Source organism: Pteropus vampyrus, unplaced genomic scaffold, assembly GCF_000151845.1.
Source record: "Pteropus vampyrus isolate Shadow unplaced genomic scaffold, Pvam_2.0 Scaffold617, whole genome shotgun sequence".
In the NCBI taxonomy this organism is placed as follows: Eukaryota; Metazoa; Chordata; class Mammalia; order Chiroptera; family Pteropodidae; genus Pteropus; species Pteropus vampyrus.
In genome coordinates this window covers 436055-446694 of record NW_011889398.1, presented here as the reverse complement: position 1 = coordinate 446694, position 10640 = coordinate 436055, and the positions used below count along the sequence as shown (strand labels likewise).

The window sequence follows — 10640 nt, the reverse complement described above, 5'->3', positions numbered from 1 at the left end:
ACCAGATAATAGGTCTGTCATTAGATATTCAAGTCTCCACGTAGCTAAAAATCCTTCAGGAGGTGTTTCCGTCTTCTTTATAGCCAGAATGCTTAGCACTCTTCCTAACACAAAACGGACACTCTAGTCTACTTGAGCTGAACTTTACATACAACCAGGGCTTTGTAAACCTCCCTTTTCCTTCCAGGAAAATCCTACTCAAGCTTGAATTCCTCCATGAAGCTGTCCCGGGCCCCTCCAAGTAATTTGGGGCTCTGACTCCCTTTATCCACCGCCCTTAACTTAATAAATTATATTTTAATAGCTTATCTATACAACTAACTTCAGTAAACGTTGACACTTTCACCTTTTGTTGGTAACTAACAGCAATCCTGCTCATGCTTCCCGGCTCTATTCAAAGCCACTTGCTCCTCTGACTCGTTCGCAGACACCCACAGAGAGAGGTCAGCTCACGATGCTGATATTCTTTCGTCACGGCTGTGTGCCCCTGCGTCCCCGGCTCCCCTCCTCTCCTCCCCGGAAGCCTGGGACGGTGGTCCTACCCGTCTCGAAATTCCCCTGCAGTACTTGAAGCTGCGCTTTATAATGTGGCCTATCTCCGGGAAGCTCCAGGAGGGACAGAACCCTTCGGAGACGTCCTCTTCTGCGGACCCGACGGGCGTCCGGCCACCAGCCCCGGCTCCGCCCCTTCCCGGGAGCTCTTCGCGACCCGAGCACCGAAGACGGACGAGCGGGTGGGCGGGGCAAAGAGCCGGCCCCGCCTTCCCCCGCCCAGTCTCTGGGTCCTAGCGTCCGTCGGAGCGACGCCGGACGTCCGCGCAGGCGCAGGGACGCACTTGGCGCGCACGACGCACGCGCGAGGCTGAGCTCGCCCGGGCTCGGGGGCCGGGGCTTCCGGAGCAAGGGCGGGACCCAGCGGGGCTCTCGCCCGCTTACTGGTCCTCGTGCTGACGGACTGGAGAAGGAACCGCTAAGACGCTGCCTGTTCAGAAACAGCTTTCGGGGCAAAATACCAATGAATAAATAAAAGAGGGTGGAGGAGGAGAGACGGGAGCGGTGGTGCTGTCTTGGGCCCCTTGGAGCTCAGCTTGTCCCTGGCTGGGGCAGGACGGTGGGCCTTAGTTCACCCTGTTCTGCCCTAACCGGGACCGGGGAAGTCCCTCTCTCTGGACTGTTGCCCTGGCAGCGGAGTCACAGGTGACTCGTCCCCACGAGACCGGAGTCTTCATTCCGGTTCTTTCAGCTCCGGTTTCCTGGGGGGGGCGGGGGGCAGCCTCGAAGGCCTGGAGAGCTCCGCTACCCTGTGGTCCAGCTCAGATCTGGCGGCTACAGCCCCCTCCCCTCGGCATTGGCGCGACGCTCTCCGAGCTGGCCTCCCGGGTTCCAGCCTGGCTGGCTGCCGACTAGACTTTATAGAAGGCAGATCTGAACACATCCTCTTCCTGAAACCGCTGGTGCCCTTGCAGGCGGAGGCGCCAAGATCCACTTTAAAACCTGCTGACCGGGCATTCGCGATGAGCTCCCGCTTATCTTTCCAGCCCCATCTGGGAGGTACAAACACCACCAAAGAGTCAGGCCCTTTCAGCCTTCGTGCTTCTACAAGAGCTGTCCCGCCTTCCCTGGCCGTACCTCTCCCCCTGCGCCCTCTACTTCTCTTCCCTCTTTCTGAACAGGGAAGATCCGACCTCACCTGGGGCCTTATCCAGGGCACCCTGCCCTACTCCCATCTCCGGGCCCTGAGCTTATGGGCGCGCTGGAAGCCCTGTACCACGCCACTCCTCACACCTGCTTGGCTCCTGGAATGCAAGCGACCTCATGGAAGGGACTGTGTATCCCTGTCAAGCACAGTGGACATCCATAGTTCAATAGATGGATGATGAATGAATCAACGCATGGTCTCTAAGGATCAAGAGTGAAGATTAAAATATATCAGGCAGGGAGGGCTGTGGCATTTGGAGGGCTCACGAAAGCCATGAACCATATCTTTTTCGTCTCTGAATTCTGATAGGTAGCTAACAAGGTGACATTCCTTTTTAACTATGTGAATAAATTCAAGATGACAAATAGTGAAGTTAAGCCATTTAGTTATGGTTCCATCACAGCCTGTGGAACATTTCTGCTCAGTCAGTGGGTGCAGGGCAGTGGGCCTCAGGGGCCGATCGCTGAAGAAAATCCCAGCAGGTTTAGGAGGGCGTGTTTGCATTGTAAGATGTTACAGAAAACGAGCATGCCAAATCCCAGAGGTGTTTACTGTCATGAATGTTCCAGGAGGGTGGGGTGGGGTGGGGTTCCCCCAATCCGATCCTCCAAGGCTCTGGGGTGACTCACTCTTCCTTGGACTCAGGGGTGGGGCTGGTATTTGTTCCCCGAGTTGGCTTCTGCTCCCCCTGGTCTTTGGTTTCCCCAAAGTCTCCAGCCACTAGAGCCACATTCCTCAGATAATTAGTGTTGAAGCAGTTGGTCTGTTCATCCCCAAGATTCAATTTACAGCAGAAGGCAGAGTCCCGCCAGAAGTTACGTCGGGGACCACAGAGGTCATCGATGAAGGCTGCTTTCTGATGGATGAGAAGAGTAAAGCAGTGATGGGGGAGGGGGTTGTCAGAGGTCAGGCCTGAATACTTGGGTGCTCAAAGTACCCCTTCCCTGGGCTTCTACTGCTCTCTGCCTGGATCCTTTCTCGGGACCCAGAGAGACTGCACGGCTGCCTTGCACAACTAGATTTCCTGTGACGGACAGATGTGCACATCCAGAAATGCCCAAAGCCTGAGACCCAGCGAAGGCATCGTAGCAACTTAGTGGTGGGGAACAGGTCAGGTCAGGAATGAGGCCTTCTGGATCCAAGGAAAAAGACTCCTCCACTATCCTCACTATTTCTGTGGGCTGGTTTGAGGTACTAAAGGAAGGGGAAGGCGTGGCCTGTGGTTCCAGCCGCCTCCCTCCCTCCCCCGCATTCCTGTGGAGACTATGACTCCCCATGCCCACGCTCACCTCTTCCTCGGCACAGCAGGCCTGCTCTGGGGCTGGCAGGTCACAGCAGCGGGAAGTGATGTTGCGGATAAGCCCAGGGATATGTTTACTGTATTGGTGGGAAAGAGGTAGGGTCAGGTCCTAAGGGAGAACCCCCAGGCAATAGAAATAGTGCTTGGAGACCAAGATTTTGCTCTTCCCAAGAGAGCCCCTGAGGGGACGTTCCAGGAAGGGAGAAGTTAGGGAAAAGGTGGGCAAGACTCACTGTTTGGTGATAACTCTTTGGTTTCCACAGAGATAGCCCATGATGTTGGGGGTGACTCGGCTGAGGTCAATGGTCAAGATGTCCCGGTCATAGTTGGGGAAGGGAGCCCGACGGGCAAAGCAGTCATCGCGGGCAGGGCTGGGCGGGTGGTGGCAACACGAGTGGTGATGGGTCTTGATGGCCTGCTCCTGGTCACAGTACCTGTCGAGGGTTTCCTCCCACTGTGGGCCAACGAGAGGGAGTCAGACGCCTGGACACCTGGCCCCTCCACCTACCCCTCTGCTTCCCTTGTCGCCCCACGCTGTGAGGTGAGGGACTGCCAGCCCCAGATGCCAAAAGGGAAGGGCAGAGAACTGCGGGGAGAGGAGGCAGCTGGGTGTGTGGGCTTGGGAAGGCGACAGGTAGAAGCACAGGTGAAGTTCGGAGCCGGCCATGGGATATGAGCTGGAATGGTAGACGGAGGGAGTCAGGTGAGGTCAGAGCTCGACGAACGGACGGCAGACAGGTGCCCGTGCGGGAGCGTGGGCGGACGAGGCTAGGGGTGCAGGATGAAGGCTGGAGACGAACAGGCTCTGATGACGAACACAACGCATGGACGGACATTCACAAGTAGACGGATGGCTAGACGTGCTCACAGCGGGGAGATGCGTGGAGGAGCGGACCGGCGGGTTCGGAAGTCAGAGGTGGGTGGGCAGACGGGCTTTTAGGGGGCCGAGACGCCCACTTACAGTCTTCCAGGCACAGGTGTGGTTGCTCCCCAGCCGGCAGCAGCGCTGGAGCTCCCCCTCCAGCCGGGTCAGAGCCTGCAGCTGCCTTTGGATGGGGTCAGTAGCCGGGAGGTTGCGGGGCACTGAGCGGAAGCGTCTCAGGTGGCAGATGTTCTTGATATTGTCCAGTGTGGGCTCCCCGGGGGGGAAGGGCAGCTCGGGGCCCGAGGAGACCACAGGCGGAGGGCCTGAGCAGGCCCGGGGCTTGTAGTGTGGCCGGGGAGCTTCCTCCTGGAAGCAGGACAACCGAGCCTCCCCCTGCCGTTTGCAGCACCAGTGGGGTCGGGTCTTAACCGAGAACTCGGCCTCACAGAACTGGGTCATTGCATCTTCCCACTAGAGCAAGAGGGGTGGGTCAGCCCAGCGGCCACTGTGCACCTTCCTGTCCTCCTCCCAGGCTCCAGAAAAGGACCCCGGGCAGGTAGATGAGGAAGCAGCAGCGGCTGGCCCTGCTCTCTGGCGCACTGGGGAGGCCCAAGAGAGGGCCACCGAGAGGGACCTGCGGTTTCCGCACACCCAGGCCCAGGCCCCTAGCCCTTAAAATGCACACATCCTGTCTGGGCTTCAAAGGACACCCTGAGGATCAAAGCCCAACCCTTACCACGAGTTTCGCACAGTCCAAGCGGTTCGTGTAGCTCTGACAGCGGCAGCAGCGGGAATATCCAGTCTCCAGCATATTGAGGGTGTCGCCCTGGCGACTAAGGTGGGAGTGGCCAGACTGCGGCAGGTTCCAAGGGCCGTACACCACGTGCTGACGTGTAGGAAGGCAGATCTGGTCCAGGTTGTCGGGGCAAGGCCGCCCAGGGGGGAAGCCATCCAGATGGTGGCCCCAGCCCCCTCGGGGTCGGCCCTGCGGGCATTGCTGGGCTGAATTCGAGGACTCAGGCTCTGGGGAAACGTGGTGCGTGGAGGAAGCTGGCTTTTCTAGAATGGGGAAGACAGCGGGGAACATGTGGAGGGATAGAGAGAGGCTGGATGAGTTGGGAGGACTGGCAACTTGGGGTTGAGGGGAGAGAGTTGGGAGGATACGGGGAGAAGAAGAAATGAATTTGAGGCTCTCACCTTCGGACTGAGGGGCTGAAAGGAAAAGAGACCTGAGTCATGAAAGGTGTCACCCTTATAGACTCCCCAAATCAAGACTGCTCCCTCCACTGCTTCCCAAGGCTCGGGCTCCCTGCCCCACTCCCCGGGGTCCTGAGCACTAAAGCAGGGGACAGACAGATCACAGCTGTCACTTACCCTCTTGCTGCTTATGTGGGAAGGTCTCCTTCTGAAGTGGCAAGGGGGAGTCTACTGGGTAGAAAAGTTATTTGAGTAAAAATCATGTTGGCATGGGCCTCTAGGTGAGGGAGGACCTGGCCAGTTCCCATGCATAAAAAGGAACTTGACCCAGAAGCAAGTAAAAATAAATGCTATTTTTATGCCATTTAATCTCATAACTTTATAAAAATAAGTATTATTCCCCCAAACCAAGGCTTGGGGAGGTAACTTACCCAAGGTTACACAGCTAGTGAGTGGCAGAGCCCCAAAGCCACAGGCAGGCGAGAGGAGAGGGAGTCACTTACGTTCCTTCTGTTCGATAGGGAGCTGGGAAGCGGGCCTCTCTTTCTGAAGGGGTATCTCTTTCTGGAGGGGTATCTCTTTCTGGAGGGGTATGGCTTCCGGGGGGTGCAGGTGATCCTGTGCATGGCTTCCTGAAGCAGAGGGGGACCCTGAGGGTGAGGGCGGTAAGGAGCAAGGTTTGCACTGAAGGCAGCAAGACCTCAGTGGGCCAGAGGCCAGGCAATGGGCAAGCACCCACCTTCCTTTTTCACAGAGAGTTGGGGAGGGGGCAGCTCTTCCTCCTGGATGGGGCCGGCTTCCTGCGAGGGAGGGGGCTGCACTACAGAACAGGGGAGCCAGTGAGTATGTCTCTGCCCGCCCCTGCCAGGGGCGGGGCGAGGCTTCTTTCCCCTCCCAGGCTGCAGGGGGCGTGGCGGGGGAGGCGCTGGGTAGGCTTACCTTCACTCTGTGCCTCAAATTGAGGGCCATGCTGAGGGGTGTCAGGGTGATCCACAGGGAGGGCTCGGGTCCGGGGTGGGGACGGGGGTGCGGCATAGCCCACTAGAGGCAAGAGGGGAGATGGTCAGAGCCTATAGTTCCTCCCTGGGCCCTGGTCCCAGCCAGTCCCTCAAACTCTTACCTTCTTGAAGGTACTCTGGCCCCAGCTCCCTCTGCCCTGAAGCCTTGGAGGCTGGAGTGAGGAAGGACAAGTCAGGGGTGGTTTTGAGGGGCCCTTCCTGGCCCCGAGCGTGGGGTGTGGAGGCAGTAGAAGTTAAGAGTGGAGGAAAGACAACCAAGACACCAGAAGCCCCTTTGTGTTGCTCCTGTCCCACATCCGCCCCCAACACACCTCGCTGCGAACCACTGTTTCTGAGAAAGGCTGTGACAGATGCCCTAACAGCCTCACCTTGCCGGGCTCAAAGCCATGGGGCCCCCAGGTCTGGGCCTGAAGGGAATGTGAGGATGGGGGGCTTGTGGTGGGGTGGCGGAGGCCCTAATCTCTGTCAGCATCTTTCCCCCGGGGCTTCTGGACTCTCCTGCCCGAGGCCTCTCTGCCATGATGCTTCCCTGGATCTCAGAGGAAAAAGTCCCCCCCTTAAACTGGTTGGAGCCTAACCTGTCCACTTCTGCCCCCACCCTCCTACTGTAGCCCCTGTAAACACCTTCAGCCCTCTCCTTAGGAGCCCACCCAGAAGCCGAAGTGCTTCCCCTTTAGCTAGTCCCAGACTCTCCTTAGTTTGGGGCTCAGTTTAGGGGCGGATGAATCAGGGCCATGGCAAACCATCCCACAGTCATGGGGAAAGGAACGGCAGTCACAGAAGAGGACCCAGGAGTGACAATGAGGCGGAGCCTCACAGAGATACAGGCTAGATCTGTGATGCTCTGAACGGTTTCCCTCAAAAGCGTTTTCGCTCAGCGTCCAAGCAGATAACGTGCGTGCTGGGCAGAGCGCGGCTGTATCTGGTCCCCTGGGGACGGACACCCTCTCAACTCCTCTCCTAACCAGGCAGCGAGTCAGTCAAGACCCTCTGGTTGTGAGCAGCCTGGGGGCCCCTTCTTCCTCTGCCCTCCCTAGTAGATCCCCGATCCATCCCCCTCAGAGGATGGTTACTCTGTGAACCCGCCTCCCCCCAACCCCCAGGAATTGTCCTTTGACACCAATTTTGTGCTTCTTGGCAGTAATCTCTAGGGACCATCTCTAGCAGCAGCAAACTGGCCACTTCCCTGAGCTCCTGGCTCGCCCTCCCGGAGCCCAGGCTCACCTTGGGCCTGCCCAGAAACAGGAAGCCAAATGGAGACTCACCCTATTGGTGATGAGCCACCTCGGAGGACTGGACTCAGGCCCCAGGCCCATGCTGGCCAGACCCCTTCCCAAGTGCCAACTCCAATCCCAGCTCACCTTCCTCGGAGGCTACAGAAGCAACAGCCAAACAGGCCAAGACCAAGGCTGCTCTGGGCATGGTCCCCATCTTGGGGCAAGGACCGGTCGGCGGCCACCCAGGAGGTGGGTCCCTGCGGGCAGATCGAGATTGGAAGGGCTGGGCTGTTGGGAGCCTGCTTCTCTGGTTGCTGTCAGTGCTGTTGTGAACTCCAGGGCCGGTTCCTTCCCCTTTTTATATGGCCAGGCGCCACCAGCTCCCGCCCCCCTCAGCTTCCTGCCTGACTCAGTCCAGCCACTCCTCCCCAACTCAGCCCGAAGCCTCCCGACAGGATTGAGAGGAATGGGGGTAATGAGAGGTGAGCATTCTTCCAACCCCAAGAAAGACCGATTCTGAGAATCAGGGAGCAAGAGGTGTTTGAGAGCTTATTTTGTGCCTCAGTTTCTCCATTTGCATGTGGAGAAGGGGTCTGGGAGTCTGCTGGGCTGGGGCTGGGAAACAGGGCACTAAGGAGCCGAGAGTGGGGACCCAGGGGTCCTCAGCCAGTGAGAGGCCCGAGCCGCCCCTTTTCAGTTTCCCCAGCACCCTGGGGTGAGAGAGGGAGACAGGGTCAGACCCCCTTCCATCCCGCGCCAGGAGTCAGGGATGAAGACACGTCTCCAGTAGCTTCAAGCTTTTTATTTTTCGCTTCGCTCTCCTCACACCCAAACAGCTACAGCTTCCCGCAGACCAAGTCTCTTTCCAGGAGGGCAGATGCGTGTCCCACACGAGTCCTCAGGGGTCTGAGGACTCAGGACTCTGTCAGTTGGGTTGGTCCCTCCTGTGTTGAGGGAGGCTGGTGGCTCCTGCAGGTCTCTGTGACATCGACATCCAAAAGCTCAGAAAATTTCTTCCGCGTTTGGGGCCCTGGCGCTCTGCAGCTCCAGGAGCCGCCGCACGGCCTCCGGCAGGTCCCGCTCTCCCAGGCGACGGTTGTCTCGCGTCCGGATGTTCACGGTGCCCTTGCTCTGCTCTCTCGGGCCAACCACTGCAGGAAGGGGGGCGGTCTGGGAATCTCAGGGCAAGTTTATCCACATGGGGTACCTCCCTCTGCTCTGCGGAAACCGAAGAGGCCTCGCTCGCTAGGAAGGGCGAGGGCAGGGCCCAGACACAGCTCAGGGAAGGATATATTTAGCTGTGTCCTGCCCTCCGGTTCCCAGCTCATCCTGAGGAGATAGGAGATGCTCCGGGGTTTCTCCTACAGGCCTTATCGCTTCCAGTCAGGAGCCCAGGGGTCACAGGCAGTAGGGTGGGGCAGAAGCAGAGCCAGAGAGAAGCTGAGTGTGGGGGGACATTAGAGAAAGCGGAGGTGGCGGGTGGAAGACACGGGACCGTGGGGCAGCCTGCTCTCTGTGCTGACAGCACGCGTGGGTGTGTGACACTCAAGAATCGGGTAACCCGGCCGAGGAATTTCTGCTCCCTGCTTTCCAGACGGAGCTCTGAACCCGGGAACGTGAAAAGGGAACAGGTTAGGGCCAGACTGTTCTCCTCAGGCCTTTCTCCTCACCCCGCAGCGCTGACTCCTCCAGGTACAGGATAAACAGCGAACTAATTAACGCCTATTAACCCTTCCTGCCGCTTTCTCTCTGACGCTCCTGGTTAAGCAACTTAACAGATGCCAAGAACTACGGTTAGGGCCAGGAGAAGACTGTTCTGACGGTCAGAGGTGCTCTCGGGGAGCAAAGAGACCCGGGGCCCAGTGGCTCAGGCGTCCTGAGTCCTGGCTCCTATCCAGCTCAGGAATCGAGCCCCAAGTAACCCCAACATGCAGATGAGCAAACTGAAGGACAGGAAAGAACAGGACCGAAGGCAGGCGCGTGACCCGGTCGCTTACCAAACTGAAAATTGTAGTTGGTGAGCTGAGCCCGGCGGACTCTCCGGCTGAGGGTCAGTCCGCAGTCAGCGTCCAGGTCGCCGACCAGCCCCGCAGCCTGCAGGCTCTGCTGTGCCTGGGACAGAGATTTGGTGACAGGAACTTAATCTGATGGGAGGCTGGAGAGCTAGGACGGTCTGATACCAGGCTTCTCCAAGCCCCCCATCTGTCCCTCCTGCCTCGACCTCCAGGCTCCCCAGTTCTCACAGACGAGCCCTCCTCCTCCGCAGCCCCACAGCTTCTCTGCCGCCTCTGGAGCCGAGCCTGCCAGCAAGTCCCTGGACTCTGCCTGCTTCCAGCCTCCACTCTACCCACCCAGCCGCTCGACCCTGGCGCCATCCATACCCTTACCTCTCTCTAGAAAAGAAAAATAAAACCAACATTTATCCAAGGCCCCTTTCATGCCAAGTGCTCTGTTGTCAGCATTTTCACACCTTTCCACAAGGCAGTCTCATTTCTCAGATGCTGACCTTCTAGCATCCGGACCGGCAGCCATTCCAGCCCAGTCCTGCGGCTCCAAGTGCTGTGGCCCCTTCCTCCCCCGAGGGGCCTCTTCCCATCCACTGCTCCCTTTGGGTCCCTGTTAGTCTCGCTTTGGCCCTGTCTTGACCCCCAGCTCCTCACCTCCCTGGCATATTCCTCCTGCTCGGTCCCCACAGGGATGACCACCACCTGGAACGGGGACAGCCACAGCGGCCTGGTTGGGAGAGAACAGGAGGGCCCATCGTTTACTCTGGCTCTGACTGTAAGTGTGGCGACAGGGCGCAGATTCGAGAAGGAAACGGTAGCGGGAGTGTGAAGGGGGCCGCGATCTGGAGCGTCCAGAGGGCCAGGACGGACGCCTGGCACCAGCGGTCTCACCATTTCCCCCCGCAGCTCTCGGCCAGCACTGCCAGCATCCTTTCCACGGAGCCCAGAACTGCCCGATGAATGAGGACTGGACGCTCCAGGGCCCCCGCCTGGCTTCGAGGGAGAAAAGGGGGTGGATGGAACGAAGGAAGTGGCACAAATTGTGTAACCAAGGTCACCTGCCAGTTTTCAGAAACATTCGGGCCCCACAGGGGAGGCTGTTGGGGGCTCAGTTGTTTTTAGGGTCAAAGGCAGAAGGAGAAGTCGTTCCCACCGCGTCCACGGACAGCAGGGTCTGTACCCCTTGTACTGGAGGTCAAATCTCAGGGGCAGCTGGAAGTCGAGCTGGATTGTCCCGCACTGGTGGGGCCGACCCAGGGCATCCTGGAGGTACACGTCGATCTGGGGGTACAAATGTGAGGGCGTGTGACAAACGAGAACCAGTGTCCTCCATTATC

General features: G+C 58.6%; 2 protein-coding genes across 6 annotated transcripts in view; both read right to left on the bottom strand.

Moving 5' to 3' along the window:
- Window positions 1-2067: 2067 nt before the first annotated feature.
- On the bottom strand, window positions 2068-7964 carry ECM1 (extracellular matrix protein 1). Of its 5 annotated transcripts, none has more exons than XM_011384704.2 (12): window positions 7442-7964; window positions 6182-6232; window positions 6001-6102; window positions 5801-5881; window positions 5565-5711; window positions 5239-5292; window positions 5062-5076; window positions 4601-4923; window positions 3961-4335; window positions 3233-3453; window positions 2989-3076; window positions 2068-2555 (listed from the first exon to the last, which is right to left on the bottom strand). In XM_011384704.2, exons 1-12 carry the CDS (start codon window positions 7509-7511, stop codon window positions 2325-2327), a joined length of 1758 nt encoding a protein of 585 aa, XP_011383006.1. In that variant the 5' UTR covers window positions 7512-7964; the 3' UTR covers window positions 2068-2324. The 5 variants fall into 5 exon arrangements, with proteins under 5 accessions (XP_011383006.1, XP_011383009.1, XP_011383007.1 ...); XM_011384707.2 differs by having other exon boundaries at window positions 4601-4887; XM_011384705.2 differs by having other exon boundaries at window positions 5239-5289.
- Window positions 7965-8083: 119 nt separating this feature from the next.
- Window positions 8084-10640, bottom strand: part of TARS2 (threonyl-tRNA synthetase 2, mitochondrial) — a 29683-nt gene continuing 27126 nt past the window's right edge. Inside the window, exons 8-12 of the mRNA XM_023525726.1 lie at window positions 10484-10630; window positions 10195-10296; window positions 9958-10030; window positions 9295-9409; window positions 8084-8448 (exon numbers count right to left, since the gene is read on the bottom strand). Coding sequence (XP_023381494.1) covers window positions 8300-8448; window positions 9295-9409; window positions 9958-10030; window positions 10195-10296; window positions 10484-10630 — 586 coding nt within the window. The 3' untranslated portion in view covers window positions 8084-8299. The remainder of the gene's footprint in view (window positions 8449-9294; window positions 9410-9957; window positions 10031-10194; window positions 10297-10483; window positions 10631-10640) is intronic.

Coding starts and splice junctions, on each gene's coding strand:
- ECM1 (XM_011384704.2), bottom strand. CDS start 7,511: ATGGGGACCATGCCCAGAGCAGCCTTGGTCTTGGCCTGTTTGGCTGTT. Junction 5,712..5,800: donor ACTCTCTGTGAAAAAGGAAG/GTGGGTGCTTGC, acceptor CCTCACCCTCAG/GGTCCCCCTCTGCTTCAGGA. Junction 5,293..5,564: donor CCCTATCGAACAGAAGGAAC/GTAAGTGACTCC, acceptor TTTTCTACCCAG/TAGACTCCCCCTTGCCACTT.